The 21184-nt window shown below is 32.6% G+C and overlaps 2 protein-coding genes across 4 annotated transcripts; one reads left to right on the top strand and one right to left on the bottom strand.

Moving 5' to 3' along the window:
- Nucleotides 1–2445: 2445 nt before the first annotated feature.
- Nucleotides 2446–8505, top strand: LOC124543754 (regucalcin-like). The gene is made up of 5 exons (XM_047122049.1): nt 2446–2615; nt 2799–2955; nt 6841–7050; nt 7128–7340; nt 7912–8505. Exons 2-5 carry the CDS (start codon nt 2799–2801, stop codon nt 8244–8246), a joined length of 915 nt encoding a protein of 304 aa, XP_046978005.1. The 5' UTR covers nt 2446–2615; the 3' UTR covers nt 8247–8505.
- An 848-nt stretch (nt 8506–9353) lies between these two features.
- LOC124543756 (regucalcin-like) lies at nt 9354–19668 on the bottom strand. 3 transcript variants are annotated; one of them, XM_047122050.1, is made up of 6 exons: nt 19549–19668; nt 13049–13205; nt 11751–11951; nt 10922–11137; nt 10469–10581; nt 9354–9602 (listed from the first exon to the last, which is right to left on the bottom strand). In XM_047122050.1, the coding sequence occupies exons 2-6, from the start codon at nt 13203–13205 to the stop codon at nt 9378–9380; spliced, it is 912 nt and encodes a 303-aa protein (XP_046978006.1). In that variant the 5' UTR covers nt 19549–19668; the 3' UTR covers nt 9354–9377. The 3 variants fall into 3 exon arrangements, with proteins under 3 accessions (XP_046978006.1, XP_046978007.1, XP_046978008.1); XM_047122051.1 differs by lacking the exon at nt 19549–19668 and adding an exon at nt 18365–18518; XM_047122052.1 differs by lacking the exon at nt 19549–19668 and adding an exon at nt 15275–15293.
- Nucleotides 19669–21184: the final 1516 nt, after the last annotated feature.

Here is a 21184-nt window from a genome sequence, read left to right as displayed (position 1 = left end):
ATAGATTTTTTGTAATACAAAGTAATTAAATTTTTTTTATAAGATTATTTACGAATATTTTATACTTTACATTACTTACGTTAACACAATTATTAATTCGTACAATAACCTTTATTTTATACTTTATTATACATGACTCAGAAAAAAATACAACATAGATCCATCCAGCCTAAATAGAAGCGTAAAATTTGGTCGACCTTATCGCTATATATGTAGTGATCTCTTCCAGGCAACCAACGGTAATATTATAATAATATAAATCTTTACATTTCATTTTTTTAAAAGCAGTAGCTTTCATGCTCTGTTAGGCAGACCTTATATTAATAATTAATAGTACGAAATAAAATATTTAATTAGGTATCAAAAAACACATTAAGATTAGGTTGTTTGATTATTCCATCTACTTTATGTAATAATCAAACAAATTATAGACAATGGAAGAAGGATTTTTCCTTATGTATTTATTTAGTTTTTGAAGTAAACGTTATGATGTACAATAATCACTTTAAAGTTTATAATAATAATTATTAAGTAGATACAAAACCCAATGATGACCATACTCAAGAGTGGAAAAGTAGAAAAAGTCATGGGCTTATGCATTAGTATGTATATTAGCGGTAATTTCTAGAACTAACAACTACAAAGTGCTATCGTAGTGAAGCCGGAGGGTCACTACTCGCTAATAATTTAAAAATACCAATCGAGTTATTCGCACGACCTGCATCTACATATCGCAGTGTGCATCTAAAAATGAACGCCAGGGACATACCGTTTGGAGAATGAGGAAACTTGCTGAGAAATATAGTTAAATTTTATTTAAATATCAGGGTTATGTATATGTATTTTATATTCATATACTGAGATACTTATTATCTGAGTACATTAAAATGTTGCTTTTCAAACTATAAGTAGTATTAGCAGCAGTGTTGACATTACAAAATTTAAAAGACTGCGTTTTTCTTTTTAAATTAGTATATATATCTGTAATAAATGACTATATTAATTAGTTTTTTTAGGGTGTATGATATATGTATGTTGGTCGCCTGTTGTGGAGAGCTATTATGATAAACAGCAACTGTCTCGAGTAATTACTGAGTACATATTACTTGAGACATTTATATAGATTAAATACTTGTCAGATAATAGCTTTATTATTAAAGTCATCGATAACAGAAGGTACTTTTAAAGAACCTATTAGTGCAGGGTTGAAATACACAAATTTAACTGTTTATTAAAGGCATAGATATTTTTAAATTTACCGTTTCGTAAATTCAAATCATTTGTAAAAAATACATTGGTAGAAAAAGCATAATCAATATAAGATTTTATAGATGATAAAAAAGCGTGGAGTTAATACCTGTTGACTTCCAACCAGGATATATTAATTTAAATTATTGTATTTAACAAACATGACTTTGTATTTTTTTAATTTAAAAAAAGAGTAAATATTGAGTTTTTTTTTCGGTTCTTCTCGGTAGAATCTACTTTCCGAACCGATGGTAGCTTCACTTAATTGTAAATTACAAAGTGCTTGTAAAAGCCTACTTAAATAAAGTTTAATTTGATTTGATTTGATATAAGTATGTCTCGAACGAGGAACACGAATTTAATAATTAACATTAACTCTTCAAATTTAATATTGTTGTTCATATTTTTGTTATTATATTAAGGGTATATTGATGTAGTAGACTGGGGCCGTTCATTTGTTACGTGACGTTTGGCTATTTTCACAAATTTTTGACCCCTTCCATGATAAGAAAAAATAAGAATAGACCGAACACTTCCTCCCCTGCATAATATTCATTACGTAAGAATTTAAAGAAAAAAATGTATAAACGTTTGGTTTATTTTAATATTTATTTTTCAAAGTAACAATTTTTTGAAATGTTTATTTGTAATTTCAAAGGTTCTAAAGGTACGCATCCGAGCGAACCTCGGCAATCGCGCGTTTCCCGCGCTTTTTCAAATAATTTCAACTTTGCGTGTTTTTTTTGGTCTTACGTAAGAGCTATCGAATCTCCTTCCCACCTCCTTGTAAGAAAGCCTAATACATGGTCTACCCCCTCTAGGTCGTGTATGTGCCGATGGTGTTTCGAAAATCTAGAAATAAAATATATATATTATACAACGTTTTATAAATAGTAAATTCTAACTATATTAATCTCTATCAATCTCATTAGCAGTGGAACCACATACAAATCCTTTGATGGTTTAGAAAAAGTAAACGGAAATACAGATGGAATCAGAAAAATAATTCGTTTTATGCTTCTTATAAAATTTATAATAAGTCTATCAGTAAAATATCTCTTGCGTCCGTAATTACACTAACTTATCTTTCAAATCAGAACACAGACATTTTAAATAGTGCTAGACTTTATATATTACCTCTTCCAAGTATTAAACGCGAAGGTGGCAACCCCGGTGTGTATAGTTATGCACTTAAATGAAAATAAGTGCTATTGACGATAAAGTGTGTTGTGTTCAATGTGACCGTGCCAGTTCTGTTGTTTCATTGTGCAGCGTTATTGCAGTCCTTAAGTTTAACTTCAATTCATACTTGAAACGTCGTCGAGGCAGGCAATCACTAGTTTCGCACTACTACTTCTAAAGAAAAGGTTAAGTATTTCTTCCGTACAAAAATTTTTACGTTAAAATTTTTGGGCAAAGAAATTTTAGTGTAAAGTCCAATGTTTTTTTTTAAATTTGTTTATTGTTTTATTTAAAACATGAAAAATAAATAGTCCTTTATTTAATATTTAAGAAGATTTTTTTTAACTTCAATAAGGATTTTTATTTAGATGTCTTTAACAATAAAGAAAATTGTTGATCCCCTGGATTTGGGCGAGGGACCTCATTGGGACGATCGGCAGCAAGCTTTGTTCTTCGTCAACATCCCGAAGGGTACCATTCACAAGTACGTACCGGCTTCTGGCGAACACACGAAGACTAAACTTGGTAAGTTAAACTTTTATTCAAACTAAAGAAAGTTTAAAAGTATTTATCGCAAGTTATATTTTCCATCTTGTAAATCATTATTGTTCTAGAGTAGGAAGATATAACGACTTTCCAGTGGTCTATTATTTTATCAAATTTGCTTAAGTATTTCGTAAATGTAGATTATTTTACTACAGAGAACAATATCAATCATGATTTTTATTTTGTAAATATTAAAATAAAAACATTAAATTAAAAATTTTGGTTAATTATTCAACGGTATTCCAAATGACGGCTTTTTCAATTCTATCAATATACTCTTATTTCTTATATTTCTTGATATAATTATTTTATTATGTTCTTATTTCTCATTTCACAGTGAAAAAAATACCATCTCAAAGAATAACTCGTATACTTTTCTGTATCTACGTATTTTAATTCATTTTTGTCGAATGTAAAATTGGCTATAATTTTATGTTTAAAATTCACCTCGAGCTCGGCTGTGAAATAAATCATCAGTATACTCTCTTAACCTTCTTCTCAAAGCGAGAAGAGGCCTTAACCCACTTGTGGGAAATTTACAGGCTGTTAATATATGCCCATTGGCGATATATTGGTAGGCTAACGGGCAAATGGGTCAGCTGGTCGTAATTGGTAACTACCGCCCATAGCCATTGGTGCTGTCTGGAATATTAGTCTGGAGTTGTCATATATGATGGGACGTTCTCGAGGTTCCATGACCCATTATTTTTTTAATAATATCATTTTCTGATTTAATATGAGTGTTTTATGTAATTTTTTATATATTTGGAAAGCCGAAAGCTAGCCAGTTCAATAATTACAGTTGAACAATAAAATTAGTAAAAAAACAATTACCGCACTTGAAAACCTTAAATGATATTTAAATGTTTGTAATATTTATAGTTAATAATAATGAAGGTATATTTTTCTAACTTTATTTTAAAAATAAATTCAATTTATTAATAGTGCTATTTATTGTAAAACTATCATTTTTATTTATTATTATCATTTAAAATTTCGTCTAATATCGACCTATAATATCGATAAGGGACTATTAATTTATTACGTGAGACTGTGTTCGCTATATTTTGATTTTTGAACCCCTTCCCCCCTATTATGAGAAAACAAAATTGAATAGGCCGACTCCCTCTTCTCTAAGTGAAAGCCCTAAATCTTTTTAGTCAGTTTTTCAGCAAGTATATAACTTGAATACTTTTTACATTATTCCGCAGAATTGTGCAATTTTTAATTACCCCCATACACCGGTTGTAATAGTAACAAACGTAGATTTTTTTATTCGTGTTGACAACCGTGCTATCGTTTCCATTTTAATTAAGTAGCAGTAACCTACTAACTAAAAAAATATTTTGATTTTTATATAAATTTACTACCCCGGACAACAACAGTTATCGTTTTATTTATACGCGACACAGGTGAAATCAAATGGAGAAAATTTGCAAAATCAAAATAAACTTTATTCAAGTGGGCTTTTACAAGCACTTTTGAATCGTCATTTAACAATTAAGTGAAGCTACCACCGGTTCGGAAAATAGATTCTATCGAGAAGAACCGGCAAGAAACTCAGTAGTTACCTACTCTTTTTCAAAATTTTAAAAATTACAATGCTTTTAAGCAGAGATGTATGATATAACCACATTTCTTCCGGATATGAATACGGATATATTCCTAAATAATATTTTACGGATTTCAGATACGGTTAGAAATTATTTTCTCGGATAGTTTCGGCTAATATCGGTTACGGATATTAGGTAACAGAGAAAATGTAAAAGATATTACAATTTTTTTTTTTGGATATGATTTAGTATGACGTATACCTAATCACAGAAAAAAATATTAGTATCAAAATACAATATGTATAACGCTATGCAAAAACGTTTTTTATCGACTTTGGGTACATATACATTTTAATTTCAGATATCTGATAGTTTAAGTTTTATACTAGTAAAAAAATCAATTATAGTTACATAATTACAAAAGAAATTATAGTTTTTTTACAAAACAAAACAGCGATAAGATAAGTAACATCAAACTAATTTCCGGCAACATAGTTTCCTAGATAAATAGGTATTCCAATAATGACAATGTTTAATCGGTGTTTCATAAATTACTTTTTAATTAATATGTTATTTTATTTTTATTAGGACAACCAACGGTAGATACAATATCACATACAGAAAATAAATTACATTTCAAAATTATCAAGGTAGTCTCATCGTGCATTAGAATATTGAAATTTTAAATTAATTATTTTTTAAACTAAAATTATACAGTAAAAACATACATTTAAAATTGAGTACAAAATAAAATTCTTTATTTTTTTTATTCAATCGAGGGCCACTATCATGATTCATGACATATATCTACATCATTTACTTTCATACTGATCGTGATATACAAGTATAATCTCGATGTAATGGAATTCCTACCTAGTTGTGTTTTCCAAAATCTGGTATAAAAGAAATTGCTCATACTACAGGTATTAATTAATATGTTATTACAAGGGTATTCATTGAAGTTTTGCCTAGGCGCATTATATTAATTTAAATGAAGAGCAACTAAATAGACTTTAAGCACTTAAAAAAATAACTGTTTTCAGTTCATAATTGGATTTTATAAATGTTTCCCAGTTTATTTGTCTGTAGAAATAACCACCCTTAATCAATCGTTTCTATTAAAGTTCCAAAAGCGTTTGGAGTTCCTCTCTTAGATTCGGTACGACTTTTCCAATCAAATGAGTCTGACTTTATAAATTTCTTTCATTCTCATCTTCATTCAAGTTAATAAACTTTCTAAATAAGCCTTTCGATATTAATTTGACCCGTTTTTACATTTCTGTTTAGACAGCTTGTTCATACCACTGTTTTTAAAACTTCTTAAGCATATTTACTTAAGTTCTCTTGAAATTGAATAAATTATTTGTAATTTAAACTTATGTATCCACATGTTTCAACATCAATTATTGTATAACTAGCCACCCGCCCCTGCTTCGCACGGGTGCAATGCTGATACTAAATATACAACAGAATTTGTTTATTTACGACATTACATTACAAAATTCTAAAATTACCAGTGTTTCTTTACTATATTGTCCATGTGTTATATACAAAAACCTTCCTATAGAATCACTCTATCAATTAAAAACATCCACATCTAAATCCGTTGCGTAGTTTTAAAGATTTAAGCTTACAAGGGACATAGGGACAGAGAAAGCGACTTTGTTTTATACTATGCACTGATTCGTATTATTATTAATGTAATTTAGTATAGATAATGTAGGTATACTGATTATATGTCAGGGGAGTCTGGAAGCCATTATTTTTTATCGATAAGGTCACCTGTTACACTTAATACAACTTTTTACAGTCTGATAATATATTTGGTATCCTAAAGTACAATATTTTTACGGAACAATTAAACGTAAAAGTTATTACAAACATACGATAAGTTACTTTTTTTTAACAATGAAGAACATGATACTTAATGTACTACAATGATGTTCTAGTAAACAGATATGTTATTAACGCGCAAAAAGTGAAGACTAGAAAACGTCCTTATTGGGACGTTTACCTTTAGTCGTTTTACGTAGTAATACGTTATAACACATCATAATTACGAAATAATACGTTTTGCGTAATTAAAACATCTAATTGTCCCTTTTACTTATTGTTTTTATCAAGCTATCCTTTTTACCTGTAACGAAATGTAAAATAAACGGTCCCCGGCGCGGCACACTTTTCTCTGTTGCTTAGTATGTGTATAACATATCTGTTTATTAGAATATCATTGATGTACCAGAAACAGAATAAGTATGTATCATAAAATATATGTGTGTGGGTATGTATATATTTTTATGTTTTGTTATAGATGGTCCAATAGGTTTCATAGTACCAGTCAATGACACCACTGATCAGTTCCTAATTGGTTTGGGGAGGAAATTCGTGATAGTCCAGTGGGACGGAAAGGAGGGTAGCGCGACTAAGATCGTCCGTGAGCTGGGCGCCGTGGACCAGGATGTCGAGCCGCATACTAGGATAAATGATGGAAAAGCTGATCCCCGTGGCAGGGTGTATGCTGGTGAGATAAACATTTAAGGAAAGATTGTTTTACCGGTTCATTTCTGTAGACTTAAATAAAATTCGATATATTACAAGGTACGATGGGCCATGAAGATCGTCCAGGAAACATACTCCCGAACCAGGGGTCCCTGTTCCGCGTGGATGAGACGGGAATACACAAGCTGTGCAGCGGAATTGGAATCTCCAACGGCCTCGCTTGGGACCTCGCGCGGAAGGCCTTCTATTACACCGACAGCATGGAGCGGAAAATCCGGAGATACGACTACGACGTAGAAACGGGCAACATAAGTAAGCATATATACATTAATAATTTAGTGCAGGAATATAACACCTTGATACACACTTTAAGACTGTAAAGAGTCTTCATCATAATACTCTTGCCCTTATCCAAATTTACTCGGGGTCGGCGCAGCAAGTCTTCTTCCATAGCTTCCTATCTGACACCATCTCACAAGTAACATTCTATCCTGCCATATCATCGTTCACACAATCCATCCATCATATTAATAGCGTCAGCCGTTCTTTGTCCCAGTGATTATGGGATAATAGCTGCACACAGAAAATCGGTTATGGTCTCATTTTGAAGAGCTCTTGACTTAGATGTGCAGAAATATAAAGAGGATTCTTTATATATTTATTAACTTGTTGCGACCTAACTAAGATTTTATGATTTAAACAAAATAAGTGGCCGATTAGAGAGCGGTTTAGGTTAAAAATTTGGTAAACTTAAAGAGAATTTATATCCTACATCGATTGGAATAGGCTATTGTCTGATTCTAAGGCTGTATTTGATAGCTGTCATTTTTTCAGTTTATCATGTGTAAAAAATAATTGCATATAATTGAACTTTTTTTTCCAGCTAACATGAAATATATATTTGACTTGGAAAAGAACAAAGTTGATGGCATGCCGGATGGTACCACTATAGACATCGACGGTAACTTATGGGTGGCAGTGTTCAATGGATCATGTGTTATAAAAATCGACCCTACCAGTGGAAAGTTACTTCAAAAAGTTCCAATTCCAGCAGCCCAAGTAACCTCAGTGACCTTTGGCGGGCCAAACTTCAATACATTATTTGTGACAACGGCGAGTTTGAACATAGGTGGGGTCCAGGAACCGCCCTGTGGTTCTACATACATGATCACTGGATTGGGGGTGAAGGGTCTTCCAAATATGAATTTCCAATGTTGATGTAATAGATTTAATGGTTTAATTTTCCTAATTAAAAGTCATAAATAGTTTTCGTTTCTTTGACATTTATGTTACTTGTGATTTTCTTACTAAGTCGTAATCGTGATGCTGTGATTAAACTATAAATAGAAAGAAAACCACAAACAGTATACATATGTGGTCAAAAAGCTGATTTATAATGTTGCCATTAATAAATACTATTTTTGAAAAATGTTTAGTATAAAAAAAGAACTTTTGAAATGTATGTCTTGTATTTTAAAATATATTTATATATTATGTTACTTTTGTCAGGGGTTTTTAAATAAAGTTGTTTGTGTGTTTAGTTTTGTTTTTTAATTTATTGTAATACTATTTTAATATATTATACGAATTAAAAAAAAACGTTGTAATACTTCTATAAAGTTAACAAGTGCTCCCAGTTGCCTTTTGACGACGATTGAGGAGACAGAAAATAGCTTATTTGTCTTACTTTGGTTTAGCACGTAGTCAGAATCATAGAATTAATACATATATCAATATGACATGATATTTATGACGACCTCCGTGGTCGAGTAGTATATATACCGTTTTTCACCGTTTTTCTTAGGTGTGAGTGTTTGTAATACCGTAGTTGCTTTTGATTTTCCATAATACAAGTTGGGGTCAGAGTATGTGATGTTGTCCAACAACAACAACATCCTGTAAATTTTCCCAGTGCTGGGTTAAGGATTTCTCTCCTTTTGAGGAGAAGGTTTGGAACATATTCCACCACGCTGTTCCAATGCCGGTTTTGGAATACACATGTGGCAGAATTTCTACGAAAGTAGACACATGCAGGTTACCTCACGATGTTTTCCTTCACCGCCAAGCACGAGGTGAATTATAAACCCAAATTAAGCATATGAATATTCAGTGGTGCTGCCTGGGTTTGAACCCGTAATCATCGGTTGCAAGATGTATGCGTTCTTATCGCTGGGCCATCTCAGCTCAATGTTGTCTAATATTTATATATTTATATTTATGAAAACCATAATAACCGTCACTTTACGTTCCCGTCGTAATATTAGTAAACCACAAGAAGCCACAAGGAGACCGGCACGGGGATAGCGTGTAAAATGATATGCAGCGTTGTTAGTATTATATAATATTTATTCATTGCATCCGGACGCCGCTGGCGGGCAGTCCTCGCGCCCGCAGTCCGGTCACTCGGAACAGCGCCCCGCAGGGAGGCAGCTGTTCTTGACCGCGGTTCATGCAGGCTGACGTCACGTACAGCTGATCGAATGACTGCCCCCCCCACGCTACGGACGTGGTCTGCAGCGCCGGGGTGCGCACCTTCTGTAGGAGGGCGCCCTTGCGGGGGTCGATCTTTAAAACCTGTCGAATTATATATGAATTTAATATTTTTATTAATTATCAAAGCATTGCATCGATTCGTAAAGAAATATGGGAAAAAATTCCGAATTAAATATTTTTTTTATTTTGTAGTATTAATTGTTGTTATAATTAAAATGTTTGTAATAAAAATTGGTCGTAATAACATCGATATATAGAGTTATTGAGTCGGCTGTTTGATATTTTAGTTTGCAATTACTTAGACAGCATCAACGGGTGGGAGTATGCTTAGGGGACTCAAGCCTGTCTCCATAATAAAGGGCTTAAATTGGATTCGGGCGCAGAACATCGACGTCACCGGGTTTTATGCGTCGACGAGGGCTTATTAAGTAATGTGTTAAATTTGATGGTAGTCAAGAGAATCCTCTATTATATTGAAAATGCAAGCAGATATAAAATTAACAAAAAACTTTCATAAATTTTATCGCCGGTTATATTCAGGCTCTCGGTCTATTCTTTTTCTTTCCGCTTCTATTATCTAGTTAACTTTTTAGCAGTCAAAATAAAGTAAAGTAAAAGTAAAGTAACAGCCTTTAAATTACTCACTGCTGGGCTAAGGCCTCCTCTTCCATTAAGGAGAGGGATTGGAACATATTCCACCACGCTGTTCTAATGCGTGTTGGTGGAATACACATGTGGCAGAATTTCGATGAAATTTGTCACATGCAGGTTTCCTCACGATGTTTTCCTTCACCGCCGAGCACGAGATGAATTATAAAGACAAATTAAGCACATGAAACAGCGGTGCTTGCCTGGATTTGAACCCGCAATCATCGGTTAAGATGCACGCGTTCTAACCACAGGGCCATCTCTGCTCCTAGTCAAAATAGTACCATAATAAATATTACCTGTGAACCATCGAAGTTAGCGACCCAGAGGTTGCCGTCTGTGTCGATGGTCATGCCGTCCACGATCCCTTCGAGGCCATGGTCCTTGTACTTGAATATCAGTTTAGGATTTGCTGAAATTTATATATTTTATACTTGAATACCTTGTTGAATACAGAAAAATATGCTTTTGTCGGCTTTTCTAGCAGTTCTCTTAACGATACGACGATAGATCAAAAGTTCTTGTACTTATTTAGTTTCTAATTCTTCTGGAATTAGTCGTAACGGTGATAAGTGACCAAATAAGCTGACTACACTACACACAACAGATTTCTTCGTTTCAGCGAAAACTGCCAAAACATAGCCAATATTTTTCTGTTCAACCTTGTCAGGTCTGGCGACACTTTTCGCAGGGTATTTGACTTGTACGACACTCGGATTGATAGGTCCAAATAAAAAAAAGGTTTCACTCACATATGTTTCCAGTTTCGATGTCATAGTCGTATCTGCGTATCGCGAACTCGAAAGAATCCGCATAGTAGAAAGCCTTCTCTTTGACGTCCCAACAGAGCCCGTTGGAGATGTCGAGGTTTTTCTCCAGCTGGTGCACGGAGCCATTCGGGTCCACGCGGTACAGCGATCCCTTCTTCAGGTGGAATTTACCGGGCTCGTATTCGTGTCCCATTGTACCTTGATAATAATACTTTACTTTAAAGAAAATACTTGTCCAGAAAAGTTATGATGATGATGCAATCTATATATACATTCTACATAATTCTCTAACAACATTGTTGTGTGTCCTATCATCAATACAACATAAGGCTATCGGATATTTACAATTATGAACTTAACGTTAACTCCTCGGAGGGTAGTTACCTCTATGATTCCTATCCATACGATTATATTCTCTGCTATAAAGCTCGTCGGATCTATGAAGCTTTGTAATAGTAGTTATTATTACTTTATATCAACATTAGATTATATTATTGGTCTGTTCTGGTTTCAAGTGTGAGTAAAGCTAGTGGCATTACAGCGACATAAAATCTTGTTGGCGTTAGCGGTGGTTGGCATCACGTTGACAGTTATACTAATATATTTCTTACTATGCCAGTGTCTTTAAAGAGGTAAATTATTTGGCCGTGTGCCTTTCTAAAATTATTTTTCTCACACGCACAATTTTTTTAATCGCAATTATAAGCAAACTTAACTAATAATATAATAAAGGTAAGGTAAACGATCAACTTACAAAAATATTAGTCATTTCATGACAAAATGAATAAAGGTGCATTAAAATGTAACTAACCAACGAAAAGTCTTCCTCTGGGGTCCGCCTTGGCATCGTTGATCCTGTTGTCCGGGTTTTGTTGATCAATCTCCGCAATCTGACGTATCTCTTGTGCCTCTCCTCGTCCGTCCCACCGCACCACCACCACGCGTCGCTTTAAGCCCACCACGAATTGATCAAGGGTACCCTCCACCGGGATGATGAAGCCGGGCATATCACCTTTAAGAATTGAAAAGTAAATTAGGATAGGTCCATAATGGACAGAAAAATCCTGTTAGTCTACGAGGTCTCGGTTGGTTGGTTGGTTCTTTAGCTTATAAAGTTACAGATCTCGAGGGCATGAGCTCATTTTGACCTTGGATTTTTGTATTGGAATGTTTATAAAAAATACGTTAGACCATCGGTCGCAGAACTCTCTCCGATCTGTGTTGGATTAGAGTAAGGGAACAGAAAGTGCGTATATGTGATTACAAATTTTGGTTTCCGTTGAGATTTTGGCTTTCCGTAACATCAAAAAAATATAACCATGTAATAAAACTGTATTATATAATCAAATTAATGATAATGGTTTCCATCATATAAAAACTATCTTGATTATAATTAGATTAGATTAGAAATATACAACAATTAATCCTTATCAATTCGTTTTTATCTTTATTTGCACTAGAAAGTCTATCAACAGATAAAACAGATTATTTAACGGCTTATTTATCTTACATGTATAATCACAAATAATTATTAATAACCCTTTTTTAAATGCTTAAACCACATACGGCCTTGAGGTATATACCTCTGCCGCCATTTTGGATATCTATAGATCAAATTCTATTAGTATTTATGTAGAATTTTAATCATTGACATTTCTACGACGAGGTGATCACTTACTATTCGGTGGTTCATTTATTTATGTGCACTTTTATAATGACATAAATAATAATATTATTTTTGCCTGTTTACGATGATTTTAATGTATTGGAATTATAACATCCAACATTTGTAATTTCCGATTGCGTCGTATGCACACGAGGTAAAATAAACGTGAATACTTTATGACGATTATTTTTAAAATGTTGCAATACTTATCTACCAGCTTACTGTCAGAATTTGATCCGTTTATTTAAAAATATAGGTATGTACCTACTGCTAATAATAGTTTTGACGTACATACATATATACCTATATGTCTACTGTTTATATACAAGTAGACAGCAGATATCAATAAAATAACTTAGATCAAAACGAATTGTTTAATCGAAAAACTACCGAATACTATTTTTATGGAGTGACGGCTCTTCTTGTCTGGTGACAAAACTTACCAAGCTTAGCTCTGGTGTGCTCGCCAGTCGCAGGATCGTATTTGTGAATAGTCTTGTCGAATATGCTCACAAAGAACAGCGCCTGGTGATCATGTGACCAGTGTGGGCCCTCGCCCAGCCACACGGGTTCCGTAACCGCGGTCACTTCGGGCTCCATCTGACGACAGACACGATTTCATAGTTAATATACCTACATATAGTACGACACAAAGCGTAGCGTCGGAAAATGCAATGGAATGAAAATAAAACCGATCACTGACGATTTACACAACCAATAGAAATAGCTCCCTATCGCGCCATTCGATGCTATTCGTCGCTATAGATTCACGCGTCAGAGAAAGCAAGTGCATGTAAATCGACGCGTCAAATTGACGAATATATTAGGTTATATGATATTACAAGTTATTACATTTGTGCAAAGATCATATTCGCATGAGAAATAAATATTGATAATTTGGGATAGCGTACCTACTCAATTCGGATGTGATCAGTTTTACGAATTTTACCGATGCGACATCTAAGTTGTGTCGTACTATACCTGGGTTGCTTATTGCATAAATATTAAATATAATGATGTCCTATACCTTCGAGATTGTAATTAGCTTTTTGCTTATGGGTTCACAAATTAATAATTACGGATATTTTCATTTATCTACGTACGAACTTTTTGTTATTATTAAATAATACTGTTAAGTCATTATCCTGTTTAATTTTTTATTAATCTATAAAGTAGCTATTATTACAGAGTCCTTCGGCATATGTCCGTCTCATACGCAGCCTTTTAGTGTACTGATAAATATATTAATTAATAATGAAATTAGTTATAGACAATGAATTTTAGACATAGATATATTTTTTTAATAATATTTCTTATTTTGATCCAAAGCACGGATCAAAAGTTTTCTTTTTTATTCTGTAGGTATGTGAACGAGCTATGGACATGATACAGTACGAAATATGAACTATTTCTTACATCGCCAATCTACCAGCGACTTTGGGAGCTATGCTGTTATGTCCCTTGTACCTGTTGTTACACTGGCTCACTCACCCTTGAAATAAGAACACAACAATGCTAAGAACTGTTTGGCGGTAAAAAACAAATAGCTACGTCATAATTTATTAGTAATTAATGTCATTTTATTTATAGTCTATAAAAAATTCTATCAAATCAAAATAAACTTTATTCAAGTAGGCTTTTATAAGCACTTTTGAATCGTCATTTTACAAATAAGTGAAGCTACCACCGGTTCGGAAAGTAGATTCTACCGAGAAGAACCGGCAAGAAACTCAGTAGTTACTCTTTTTTAACATTTAAAAAATATAAAGTCATGTTAATTAAATACAATTATTTAAATTAATGTATCCTGCTTGGAAGTCAACAGGTATTAACTCCACGCTTTTTTATCATCTATACTTTTGATTTCGGCGCTCTTAATCAAGAGTATTTAAGTCGAAGCGATTTGTATCATCTTTCTTTCATAAATCATTTATCATTGATTTTTGATCTCATTACATATTAAATACCGTAATTTATATAGTTTTAAGTCTTTTCAGAACAAATTCATCAATCTATTAGTAGCATACCTATTTTTGTCAATACAGATACAAAATGTCTATGTTACTCAATTTAAAAAAAAAATTAAAGGACATTTAGGCGCGAAAGGTTTTTATACAATTAGTGAGTTCCTAATTGACAGCAAATCTTCGAAATAAAACAATCGCCTTTTAGCTACTTTCGTTTTGATGTAAACCATTACAAATTGGCAAAAATCTCGCTGCGTTTCTTTTGCTTTTAAGTGAGTGTATTTTCTTTTCCGAATCAGTACTGAGGTAGTATTCTACATTGAATAAAAAAAAAAATTTGATTTTACATCAACTCTCTATTTTCTGTGATCATTGTCATAATCGTGATCACGATAACATGATATATAAATTGTGTTCAATAAGAGAATAAATAGTGTTGTCATGTCATTACTCTAATCAAATTGTTATCTTTTTAATGTTTGATACTTGACTCATTACTGACTACAAATCAGTAGTTTTCACATTCTAAAATTCATCAATATTATTAGAAACGTATATTTGTTTAGAATTATTTAATTCGTATTTAAGTGACTAAATATATTAATTTATAAATATACCATAGACAAAATCTATTATTTTTTAATTTATTGTGACAAATTGCCAGTCGTTGATTGTAATTAAAATAATAAATGTATGACTTACATTCTTTTTCTTTATTTAAAAGGCCGCTACAATAGATGTTTGAATTAATATTCAAATTTATCACTCAATTATTTAAATAAGTACACTAAACAGCTCAATTTAAAAGACACAATAAAATACAACATACTTGTCTTCCTTTAAAACTCGAATGAATGATTTAAACAGTTACTTATAACCATGTGTAATTCATAATATACCAATTCTATACATCCTCATAAGGTGACGCAAGCTAACAAGGTCAGCCTAATAGGCTATAGCAACGCGCGCCGAGTCGATTATTCGCGAAATCGAAACTTGCGCACAATCAATCTTTTAATTACTATATACATATATAATAATAGTTTCCTCATTTGTGATTTATGTAGGATGTTTCCAGTTGAAAGTGTTGCCTTTCTAAGAAACGACGTCAGTTTAATAGATAAAGTGAACATATAAAAGGAAATAAAATTTCATAATGACGTTTGGTTTAAATAATTAATGTTCCATAAAAAATATACAATATTATAAGTGATTCTCCAGGCTTAAGCTTCTGATCCAGTAGATGGTAGTCAATAGTAATTTTTGCAAGATTAGGTATATATTTTTTTATAATGAGTGACTTGACGTATGACAAATTATATAACAAATTATAGAATCCCTAGGTACATATTATAAAAATGAAGTCAAAAAAAATCTTCCCGCCGCGTCTTTAGAAAATGAAGTATATTCAAGTCAAAAAGTACAAAACGGAAATTTATAAGGTTTTTACTAATGGACGAAGTGATTCACGTGGAAGGTTTAGATGGGTAATTATGATAAGAATTGACTGAATTGTGGTGATGATTGTTGAGGTTGTTGGAAAAATTATACCAACCAATAAACATGTAGGTAATACCGTTATAGTTTATTTAGAGGATACGCGCATCCATATTACGTTTGTCATGAGTTGATTTTCAAAGGTGTCAATTACAAATTGAGTTCTAATAGGTACATAGTAATTTGGAAAAAAATAATTGTTCTCGTCTTAAGAAGAATGCTTGGGACTTATTCATACAAGCTGTGGATGAATTAAAACTTGTGAAAGAATAACCAACATATTCTGGTTTCCTCGCAACGGTTTCCTTTTCTGCCGTGTGGGAATTAATGTTAATTTTGATTTGTCAACTACTAAACAAATTTAAAATGTGGCCATAATATAAAACGACCACGTAGCATAGCTAATGTATAATATGATATACATAAATAGAATATACTATGTATCAATATAAATATATTTTTACATTGCATTATTTAAGCAATGTAAATTTTGGTGGGAGTCTTATTACTTTTACAAGTTAGTAATTTTAGTATTGCTAGAAGGAAAATATAATAAACAAATCATAAAATTTAACAATTGTTAATATGTTGCAAAGCCTCTCCCCGTTTTGGGGGGCCCAGGTGCACCGTACGGCACTAGATCAATGATAATTACGACACTACTACTGTGGTAAGTGTTCGAGACATGAAGAGCCGTTCGCTGTATCTTTTCATTTTAAATTATTATGTCACACAAGATAGTTTGTGTTGATAATTCTGCGATATTAATCAATTGGTAATAAAAATAATTGTTATCTTTCTGTTTTATTTTTTACGGGCCAAGTCCACGGTGGAATATTCCAAAGCAAACATAACAGAAAGAGCCTGTTCTATAGAGACTTTTTATTTTTAATTTCAAAAATGTTTAACTTCATCACAAACTCTCCTTCCTAATTTCAATAGTAATAGATGGAGGTGATTATTTATTAATTTGTTCTTAGTGCTCATCTACGACCCACAAGAAATTCCTGTACAATCTTTGATCCACTTCGTCCCACCGGCTTAAGCTTTTGCAATTATTGTAAATAATAATTGTTATACTCTCCTCTTTAACTCTTTCTATATTTCGTATTTATATTATTTTAATTTTGAATCAATTTCTTCTAGCAATTACACGAGCGTCGCGTACACTATTTTTCTTAAAAGCCTTGAAGACAAATTTGACATTGACGACGTAATATACTATACCTGACATAATTTAGTTTGTTTGTGACTTTGTTACACTTAATAACCGGTTCTATAGTAACTCTAGTTTGAAGGTTCTATGTTGAGTTGAGTTGGGTCTATACCTCAATAACTTAACGTAAGTAATTCCCATAGAGACTTTTCTTGGTGATCTAATTACTCGACCTGATGATATGGCTATCACTGATACTGCTTAAAACAGCTGATTCAATTACTCAATGGCTAGACGAGTAATACAAAGACCTTTGTACGTAAGCTAGGTTTGTATTGGGTAATTCTTCTATCCTCATTCCAACTTCTTCAAACTCTTTATTTAATGGACACAATTTAAACTTTACATTTTTCATTTCAATCTGCGACGTTCAATTATCTTTTTTTAAGTCTGTTCTCTATATATTTTTTACCGTAAACTACTTGTTTTTCCTCGTTGATATGACATGAATAATGAACCAGCCCTCCTGTTATCAGTGGAGCCAATAAGGCGAGGTGTTATACTTTTAATGAAGCTTGTTGCTCCTCTGCTTCAAGGGCCAAGAGTTTCGACATCAAATTGCAGTTTTGCTAACATTCTTGCCACCATTCCTCACGGACAAGATTTACACAGAATCTTTTTTAATTTATATTTCTTTACATTTAAAGATTTTATGTCATTTTTTTTTTGTTGTACAGAGTAGTTAGAATCTAAAGTATATTTAGGATCCGAGACATTGTTTATAATATATGAAAATAAATTAAACATACTAATGGTGAAAACACAAAGCTATACCTATAAAATAAATAATAGTAGACTCAAATTACTTTTTATGAATGATATCAAAAGAATAAAGTAATTCGAATCGAAGAAAAACCCGTTCTCTTAACAAGTTAAAACAGAAAAAAAGTGAAACGGTAAGATTTTTGGTGATTTAGTTTGAAAATATTAATTAAATATCAAAAGTAAACAACAAAATAATATTAAGTCATGCGGTTCTTTTAACGATAGTTATATAGTGTATTATAACGATAGTTATATTGTGTAGTTATACATAAATTAACAATTATAAATGTGGTTCAGATCAATCAAAGTTTTACCTTCGTCACTTAATACTTGAGCAATGGGTTGCGACCTTTCCTCGCGTCGGAGTCAGTGTCTGAAGCGCGACTAATAACTCGTATGTCTCGATCAACTGTGTTGCTTACACTTTTAAAACATCTGACGTATGCATAGCTAAAAGTCCCGCCAATTATATAATATTTAGACCTGGACTAAGTTGAGTTACAATCATAACATAGTGTAAATGTATGCATAGATCTTTAGAATTACACAAAAGATTTTGATGCGGTTTGCGGTTTAGGTAGGTAGAGAAATGTTTTTGTATGTAATACATGGACAATATAGTGAAGAAACACTGATAATTTTAGACGTTTCTAACTTGATGTCATAATAATAATCAGTATTGCACCCGTGCGAAGCCGGGGCGGGTTGCTAGTTTTTAATGACACTGTCAATCGAACAATACATAAAGTACTCCAATATCAAGCGATTTGATTACTTCAATAACTTATAATTTGTGACATAAATTAAAAAAAAGAGACACGCCAGGGTTATCAATTGTTTTGCCCTCGAACTCTTTTTCGACTATAATACCTATATGTAATGAAATTAGGTATAAATAATATCGTATACGAGTTACATGAATAGTGTATTGTATACCCCGGACTGTTTAAATTTAACTTGGATTCCGAAATTAGCTTCAAACACAAATAAATATATCTTGACCCACCGCAAAGTCATCGATCATTTTTATCTCCTGGAAGTTTTATGATTGCATAATTTTCAGTATTTCAAATGTCAATGTTAAGATTTTTATTGATAAGAGGCTGACGACGGATGCTGTGAGATAGATAATCTTAACAATGATACTTTAAAACATCCGGTAGCCGCTCTCCTATCTAACCACAAACATTATTATTGATCTTTAATACCGATGTTATCGTTTTAAGAAAACCCGATAAGTTTTAGAAATTGAGAAACTTTTTAAACACCATATATTTTATTATAATTATTATTTAATATAAGATCGTTATCATGTAAAATATGATATACTCTCAGTGCTGTAGTAAACGTAGATTAACATATCGAACTTATTGTAAATTAAAATTTAAAGTACTTTTTGGAAAATGACAATATAAAATAAAGATTGTCATATGCGCGTAATAAGCGGTTACAACATCGATCGATCACTAACCTGCAAAAACAATAAAAATGGACTTACTTTAAAAGCAAAAGAATAAATCCAGAAGCTGAGAAACACGTCGCAAAGTCAAGATAAGGACTAACTGTGTACGACGTAAGGATTGTTGTGATATTATATAGCTTCTCTATATCTAATCAGAGTCTAACGCTCCATTATCATCCGAGAGATTATATATGAGCACTAAAGATAATTTAGTTGAATTAAATAATCGTAGGAAGAGGTGGCCCAGTGGATCTTAACCGTGGACTGTGAGTTCCAATCCAGGCGATGGATGCTTCCAATGAGTTCTTCAAGTAAATTATGTAATTATTTTAGGTGTATAATTCTAAAGGAAACCTTCGAAGAGATATCAGATGTTAGAATTATTATTGGTTACAGAGATTTTGATATGAGAACGAAATGAAACATTCAGCTATTTAGACATATCAAAAACTTGAAAGATTTTTTAGTAACATTTTTCTCTGGTTTTGTATCTTAGTTTTAAGTGACAGGAGGGCTGGTTCGTTTTTTGTCCAGAAAATCGGAATTGCGATTCAACAGGGAAATGCTGCTAGCATTCTTGCCACCATTCCACGCGGTCAAGATTTGTACAGTAACTAGTTTTAGTTCATATTTATATATATTTTAGCATTTAATGTTATTAATTCTTAAGTTGATAAAGATACTTCAGTTTTAAATAATAACGTAATTGTTCTTGTTGCTCGTTGTATCTCCCCCTATCACAATGAAATAATGTGTCACAATTCACATCACGTATTATCGATGGATGCGTAGTTAAATCCAATGCAGATCAGGGATTTCAATTAACCATTGTATGCAGCTAATAAGAAGCCCTGCATCAACTAGAGTACCGCAGCCCCTTAGGAATAATCTCAGGAATTATTAAATAAATAGTGTTAAATTTCAATGTTATTGGAATTATTAAAGGTTAAATTTCTCCAATTTGAATAGGATTACGGCACATTCGTTATAAAATAAGGAATCGTAATTATAAAAAACATTAGCGGAATTAGTTAGCGAAATTAGTAGCGGAAAATACGTCTTTTCAGTAACTTATGAAGCGTAAAAAGGGATTCTAAGATTTGCTTTGAATGGTCTCAACATCTAAACATCAGATCCTGCTCATATCAGCATCAGCTGATATACAGCAACTCATCAATCCTTTACAGTGGAACATGAAACTCGTCGAGTAAATGTATAAATATAAATATGAGACAACATCACATACATTACTCTGATCCCAATGTAAGCAGCTAAAGCATTTGTGTTTTGGAAAATCAGAAGTAATTATGGTACCACAAACACCCATACCCAAGACGACATAGAAAACTAATGGTAATCTACATCGACTCGGCCGGGAATCGAAACCGGTGTACACACCTCTCAACCACGGAGGTCGTCTAATTATACCTGATACATAAAGTGGCTAGCTAGGTGAGGAAGGGCCCCAGTGCATAGAAAAAGAATCGGGCCCCTTACCCCCTCTTGCACTAATAAATTATTCCCTTTAAAATTATAGATACCAAATAAGAAATCTTATGCGCATGGTCGTGATTTTCTAGCTTTAGAAGCTTAAGGTTTCGCTCTCTGAACTCCGGGACCCTAGTGCACAGCACCACCTGGCCCTACGATAGCAAAGCCACTGGATACATAT

Source organism: Vanessa cardui, chromosome 3, assembly GCF_905220365.1.
Source record: "Vanessa cardui chromosome 3, ilVanCard2.1, whole genome shotgun sequence".
NCBI lineage: Eukaryota > Metazoa > Arthropoda > Insecta > Lepidoptera > Nymphalidae > Vanessa > Vanessa cardui.
This window is presented reverse-complemented; position numbering and strand designations above follow the sequence as displayed.

What these genes read in the sequence shown, in the direction of transcription:
- LOC124543756 (XM_047122050.1), bottom strand. Translation starts at nt 13,205, where the DNA reads ATGGAGCCCGAAGTGACCGCGGTTACGGAACCCGTGTGGCTGGGCGAG. An exon ending in CAGAGGAAGACTTTTCGTTG is followed by an intron (nt 11,138 to 11,750) that starts GTTAGTTACATT and finishes ATTATTATCAAG; the next exon opens with GTACAATGGGACACGAATAC. An exon ending in CATCGAAACTGGAAACATAT is followed by an intron (nt 10,582 to 10,921) that starts GTGAGTGAAACC and finishes TATAAATTTCAG; the next exon opens with CAAATCCTAAACTGATATTC.
- LOC124543754 (XM_047122049.1), top strand. Translation starts at nt 2,799, where the DNA reads ATGTCTTTAACAATAAAGAAAATTGTTGATCCCCTGGATTTGGGCGAG. An exon ending in ACACACGAAGACTAAACTTG is followed by an intron (nt 2,956 to 6,840) that starts GTAAGTTAAACT and finishes GTTTTGTTATAG; the next exon opens with ATGGTCCAATAGGTTTCATA. An exon ending in CCGTGGCAGGGTGTATGCTG is followed by an intron (nt 7,051 to 7,127) that starts GTGAGATAAACA and finishes ATATATTACAAG; the next exon opens with GTACGATGGGCCATGAAGAT.